We start from the raw sequence: 6,731 nt of genomic DNA, 5'->3' as shown, positions 1-6,731 counted from the left end.
TCCTGGCATCACTCCCGTGTCCCCCAGAGGAATGGTAACGGCGGGGCCTTGCTCCCAGCACAGCCCTGAGCAGAATGCTGCCCCCTTCCAGAGAGGGACTGAGAGGCTTCCCTGCAGACAGCCGACTTCCCGGCATCTGGCCAGGCCCCATCCCTGGGTGTTCTCCCTGCCTCCCAGCTTCCGGCCAAATCAGCCTTTCAGACTCTACTGCCAGCCTGGGCGAACCAGAGCGAGTGACTGACTACATCTTGGGAGGTACTTAAAGATGCTGGCCAGATATGGCTTTTCCATAGGGGGAGAAAGGGGAAAGCACGCAATCGATAAACCCATTACCGGGTTCTCTATGTGCCTCTCCCCCGGCACCTCATTCACTCCCGTCCCCAAATGCCAGCTTCCCTGTTGGTCTCTTGTGCCTCTTCCCTCCCTGACCATCTCCACGGACCTTTCAGAAAACCCCGATGTTGGTCCTGGAGGATCCTTCCTTCCCTCCAACCTATGTGTGCGTTGAATTCTCAGGAGAAACGGCGGAAGAGACAGGTTCCCAGTAAAGATCACAATCTGAGGGATCCCGACTCAGCAGGTGGGGCCCAGGAAAGGCATTTTTAACAAAGTCCCCAGGTGACTGATGCAGTGGCCACCCTGAGTTAGGGTTCGGGAGGGCCTCGCAGGGGGGGGGGGGCTGGGCAGGAGAAAACGGAATTTGTAGCTGAAAAACCTGTTTGTCTGAGGAGAGGGGAGGAAAGGGTCTTCCTCTTCCAGCTGCTTTTCAAACCGAAATAACATTTTCAGATAAACTCTCGTCACCAGTTACCTGTTTTCGAAACTTCTAGAAACCCCAAGATCTGCAGGAGATCCTCTCGCGTTGGTGGCAGACCGCAGAGCAAAGAGGACACCCCAAAGGCATCTTGTCATGGAAAAGGGACGATCCTTGCAGGACTGACAACAGCTCGTGCCAGGCTGGGAGTCTAGGACAGTGTGTGTTGTTCACTGGAGGGACCCTCTTCTCAAATAATCCATGACCTCACCTACAAGAGTGTCAACAGATACTTAATTTGCTACCCTTTATTTTGTAACATACATGTTTACCTTCCCTCATCATGGTGGCCATCTGTTAACACAATGAAGCCCTAATGGACCCGATTTTGAAACCGGGTGCTGGGGAGTCCCAGGCTCTCCTTACCTTGAGAGGCCAGCGCGCTGGGGTTTTGTTTCATACAAATGGAAGACCTCGATGCGCATGGATAGGGAGGAAGAGCTGCAAACGGAAACCGGTTTCTTTTTTTCCCCCAAACCGTCCTCAGTTAAGACTCATCCAGGTTTTTGAAATTGTCACGAGACGTTTATTTTCAAGGCGGAATTACTAACAACATCTAACACCTGTTCACGTTGCCAAGCACAGGAACCGAAGTCAGAAGAGAGCCCCTGGACACATCGAAGCACTGAAACGCCGCACGACGACGATATTATTACTGGGCGCCACGTGAATACACCGACGTGCTATCATACAGCTGAAAATCACAGCGTGTAACAGGAGCGTGTGAATTACAGAGGGAAACTTCTTCCGGAGCGGTACAGCACAGGGCATGCGCGGGACCCAAGCTCGCCCACTTGCAACCTCTTTCATCAGCCACACGTACAAGATCGCCTATATGCAAATAGATGGCAGAAACAACTCACTGGAGAGCTGCACAAAATCAAGTTCACTTAGGAACCCAAGGTAATATTCTGATCGTCTCCTAGGTGACTGGTTTGGCTTACGACATGTTCAAGCTCCAGGTTTTTTTGTTTTTGTTTTTGTTTTTAAGACATGAAAAAAATAGATTCGGATTACATCTTTGAGCATGCCTTGGGCCTCCCGGACACTGTCTGAGAACCACTGGCATTGGGTATCCTGCTCCCTCCCCCTACACACACACACACACACACACACACACACACACACACACACACAGAGGACACATGGTACGCTAGTCTATTCAGAGAACGGAAATGAACAGCCAACTTTTTCAGAATTTTCCCCCTCTTACTATAACGTGAGAAGCGTCCTCATGTCTTCAAGTGGTGGCGCTGGATGGCCTTAGGGCTGGGAAGCCAGGAGTGCCTGAGTCCTTCCCTCCCAGTCACCCCTCCTCCCCACAGGCCTCCTAAGACCATCTGACCCCAAATGGGAATCCACGTACCGTTTTTATTCACAGAACTTACAACTCCAACACTTCAAAGCCTGAGCGCACATTCTTGTCCCCCAGAACTCTTGGGACCTTCCTGCCCTCTGGCTAGTTAACTGGAGGGAGAAGCGGAAGAGCAGGAAGGGGCGAGGAAGGAAGAGCAGGAAGGGGTGAGGAAGGAAGAGCAGGAAGGGGCGAGGAAGGCAGGTCCGCTCTGAAGATCTCCGCTTAACTTCCCGGGGGTGAAACACAGAGAAGGTGGGAGAAAATGCCAGGTCCTGCATGCAGAGGTCGGCTCACTCGCCAGGAAGCAATGAGGATGAAAGGCGGAACAGGAACAAGAACCCTGCGCATGTATGAAAAGTGAATATTCTAGGATTTTCCCAGTCTGCTTAGCGACTCTCCAGCCTCTGCAGGGGAGTCGGGGAGGGCAAAAGCAGGCCTGGCAGAGAAAAGAGCAGAGAGGTGCACCCCCCTCCCTTATTCTCTCCCACCTAAGAGCTCACGCGTGGTTTTCCTCTGAAAGTCCCATCTCTCCAAACTGGGTCCCTAAGAGTCAAAAGTCAGGGTTCATTCAATAAGGAAAAAACCTTTGTTCCCCATCTGATACTTCTTCCCTGGTCTTCTTTCAACTCATCGGGTATGGGTGGTCCCCCAAATCGAAGCTTTCTGGGTTCCGTGGATAAATTAGAAGAGCTCAAGAAGGAAGCAGGTGTCATTTGGAATTTTTCTTTCTTCCTTGGGTCTTTTAAGTGCTTGAACACTTCTATCCCACAATCAGACTTCCAGAAAACTCCACCCTCAAAGCCATCGACCTGGAGCAATGTTATTACTCCAAACGGTTCAGTTCTTATCAAGGGAGCTGGGTCCGGATGGAGTGGCAGAACGACCTGAGGCTACCACAGCGACACTCACCAACGAAGGAGGGGTGGGGGTTTGCTTTGCCACCTCCCGCTCATAGGTGTCCCCAAGGTTGGCCTTCAGGGGCTCCTAGGAGGGAGGTCAGGGCTCCCGCCCTCTAAAACCTCAACTGGTGTGTCATCCGCCCCCTCCGCTGCACTGGGCTCCTCCTCACGCACCACCCGGCCCGCCTCACCCCTGAGCGCCTGGGCGCCCACCTGCCGCTCCTGCTCTGGTTCCCCACTCATCTGCTTGCCGGCACAACCCAAAAGACTCCTGTTCTCATTCTGACCCCTGTAGTCAAGAGGAGAGCCTTCTGGCTTGGCCTTTGGGCCCCGAGACGTTGAGGCTGGCAACGCCACCGGCTGGGGGCCTTGGAGGGCCTTCTGAACTGAGCCATCTCTTCTTGAACCCGGCCCTTTCTTCGCCATCATTGGCTTCTTCTTGGCATCTTCTGAAGCGACAAGGACATACGAAACAGGGCCCAAGCTCACCTTCTTCTTCTTTCTCATGGAGGCAGGGCTCTTTGCCAAGGCCCAGCCCATGGCCTTCTTCTTTGGGGGGCCCTCTTGGCCGCCATCTTGGTCTGACTGGGAAGCGACCCCAGGGCTCACATCTTCTGAGCCCGCATCATGGGATGGGCTGCTGGGAGCCTTCCAGGCACAATTTGCCACAGGCTTCTTCAAAGCCGACTCCTCCTGCTTCACACAGGGCTTTCTGTTGCTCCTGATGGATTCTGACACCTCCATATTTTCAGCACCAGCAGCCGCAGGATCCTCCAAGGAGGCTGAGCTGTTGGAATGGTGGCCTTTGGGCTTCTTCCAGAGCACTGATTCCTGCCTGGGGGGTTTCTTCTGCTTCTTTCTCCTGGAGCGACTTTTAGCTCCAGCCCGGCGAACCAGAGGTTTGGGGGGGTCACCTTCGTCTTCCGGGTCATTCCAGCCGTCGGGATTCTCCATCTTCAAAGCAGAACCTACCTCTGCAGCCCGCCCTGGCTCCTTCTTGACCTTTCTCTGCACTGCTGGGGCTGAGGCTTCTGAAACTGCCCAGGCATCAGCCACTTCTCGAGCCCTAGCTTCCTCGCGGCCGCGGATCTCGGCATCCACGTAGAAGATGATTTGCACCACTGCCCCCAGGAGCACCCCCAGAGCTTCTGCCCAGTTCTCTGGGGGCTGATTCTGGGGCCGTGGGGGGTGGCTGAGCTGGAGGAGGTGGACCACATCCTCCCAGGTGCGCCCCTCGGCATCCAGGAATTCATTCAGATTTTTTAAAAACTCAGCATCCTGGGTGGGGTCTCTACAAACCACTCTCCAGACACCCCCCCTTCCTGGGAATTCCCGGGGTATGGCCCTGAGATTCACACCCTCTCCGACCTCAATGAGGGCAGCTTTGGCATTCTCCTCTCTCAGAAAAATCTTATTGAGCACGAAGTATGGGCCCAGCGGGGAAAGGACCCCATTCAAAGTCTCCTCAATTTCTGCTTGACCACAGTCCTCGGGGATGCCCGTGACCAACAGGGACCTGTGGATGTCCACTTCCATCCCTCGGCACCAGTCCTCCAGAAGGTTCATGGCCATGGTGGCGGACACCTAGCGGCTCTAATCCCACGTGCACTCGACAGTCTACAAGGTGGACGAGGGAGGCAGCAGTCCCCAGATATTAATCCTGCAAGGTGACAGGAGAGGGAGGTCAGATTCCCCAGAAGACCACCAGGCTCAGAGGTCTCGGCTGCCCCCTGCGCGGCGGGCCCGCAGGCAGCCTCGCCCTTTCCCAGGCCCTGCTCCCCAAACCCGGACCCGGGTGCTCACACCTGTCTTGCGACGGCCAAAAACTGCGCTTGGCACTGCCCGGGGCTCGCCCGGCAGGGATCTGGCAGCCCCGCCCCCGGCCGTCCGGTCGGATCGCGCCAAGGACGGGCCGCCGGTATGCAGCCGCTCTCCAGGCGCCGGCTCGGCCCACCCGGGCCGACCGCTCCCGGCGGAAGGGGCCGAGAAGCTAGCGTCCGCCCCCGCTTCGGCCCCGGCGGGTCACGCGCCGTCTCCCCTGGATCCCGGCAGCTGCGCTGAGCCGAGGCCGGCGTCGCAGCGCGCGCTTGCGCACTTGCGGCCGCGCCGCTCCAGCGGTCGCCATGGCAACTGGCCTGCACTGGCGACGCGCCCTCGGGCCTGGGGAGCCCAGCGCGAGAGAGGGGGTGGGTGTGCGGTTTAGGAGCTCACGGAGCAAAGGGTCTACGCATTCTCCGATTTTCCCTCCAGACGCATCCTTTCCACGCTTTTCAATTCAACGTGGGCCTCGGGGACTGGCGGGGGGGGGCGGGGGGGGGGAGGGTGGATGCCCTGACTTCTATGATGGTGACCAACTAGTCCTCCTACCATCTGCCTTTCTGTTGGGTTCAGCCCACCGGACTCCTGGGAGCCACCAGAAATCTAAGGGCGAGAGGAAAGAGCAGCTTTAATCCCCTCTGAGTTTCTCTAACTAAGCCGCAGCTCCTGACAGCTCTGTCATTCGGCCGCAGTTACTCTGGTTCCAGAAATATCCAGAAGCTTCTAGAAACGCCCCCCTTCTGCCCCACGTGCCCTTCAAGCCTGGGATAGTGCCTCACCTCTCCTTGCTGGTTTCCTCGGTTGCTGCCCACAGGTGCACGCCTTTGTTGATAGTTAATGAAACACTTTCCAATGCCTCAGTGTGAGTCGCTGTTTGCTGTCAGGACCTAGCAATGCCGCTGACTGGCTGCGCAGCCTCAGACACTTTGAGCTCTCCGAGCTCTTTGCTCTTCTCCCTAAAAGGAATACCAATAAAACCTTCCTGATCAGAACTTTGAAGGTTCGGGGATATCACATATGAAAGCTGCAGCAAAGTACAATTTTGGCCTGAGTATTCAACCAAAATCTGTGATTTGGATTCCATTTTGGAATTGGGGCCTTTGCAAGACCAAATAACCAAATGCATGTTCCGCTGTCATCTCTTGCATCCCTGAACTTGGGCGTGATCGATCCTTTGATCTTGCAATATGGGTGTGATCGCCCAAGTTCTCACGATATTTCATGCAAAAAAAAAAAAAAAAAAGACATGTCATTCAAATTGTTAAATCTCAATATCTCATTCCAATAAACACTCTAGCTATAACTAGAGTTTAAAAATCTTGGGGTGCCTGGGTAGCACAGCGGTTGAGCGTCTGCCTTCGGCTCAGGGCGTGATCCTGGCGTTCTGGGATCGAGCCCCACGTCAGGCTCCTCCGCTGGGAGCCTGCTTCTTCCTCTCCCACTCCCCCTGCTTGTGTTCCCTCTCTCACTGGCTGTCTCTGTCCTGTCAAATAAATAAATAAATAAAGTCTTTAAAAAAAAAAAAATCTCATGGGCTTGACCTGTGGAAATTCTATTATTCAGCTGAAGAATGAATGTGTATCATCATGCGGTGGTTTTAAAACATGGCCGTACGTTTTTTTGATATTCCTATCGAAAGGTGGTGATCTATGTCCCTCTCATTGAATCTGAGCAGACTTGTAAATTTTTAATCAATAGAGAGTGTGGTCAAAGGGAGATGATTGGGCCAAGAGCATCTCGGAAGGGAATCTGTGTGACTGCTCATGTTATAAAGGGCCATGCCACTTCTTCCTTGTTTGTTGGGACGCTCTCATTCTTGGATCCCTGAGCTCCAAGTAAGAAG

At 54.5% G+C, this 6,731-nt stretch overlaps 1 protein-coding gene across 2 annotated transcripts; it reads right to left on the bottom strand.

The window, feature by feature from the left end:
• Positions 1-1,313: 1,313 nt before the first annotated feature.
• On the bottom strand, positions 1,314-5,729 carry PNMA8A (PNMA family member 8A). 2 transcript variants are annotated; one of them, XM_087870933.1, is made up of 2 exons: positions 5,668-5,729; positions 1,314-4,730 (listed from the first exon to the last, which is right to left on the bottom strand). In XM_087870933.1, the coding sequence occupies exon 2, from the start codon at positions 4,640-4,642 to the stop codon at positions 3,146-3,148; it is 1,497 nt and encodes a 498-aa protein (XP_087727059.1). In that variant the 5' UTR covers positions 4,643-4,730; positions 5,668-5,729; the 3' UTR covers positions 1,314-3,145. The 2 variants fall into 2 exon arrangements, with proteins under 2 accessions (XP_087727059.1, XP_087727058.1); XM_087870932.1 differs by lacking the exon at positions 5,668-5,729 and adding an exon at positions 4,874-5,134.
• Between the last annotated feature and the right edge of the window lie 1,002 nt (positions 5,730-6,731).

The sequence above is a fragment of the Ursus americanus genome, chromosome 21, assembly GCF_024610735.1.
Source record: "Ursus americanus isolate L20-20 chromosome 21, mUrsAme1.1.p, whole genome shotgun sequence".
NCBI lineage: Eukaryota > Metazoa > Chordata > Mammalia > Carnivora > Ursidae > Ursus > Ursus americanus.
Note: the sequence above shows the minus strand (reverse complement) of the source record. Positions and strands in the feature narration are given on the sequence as shown.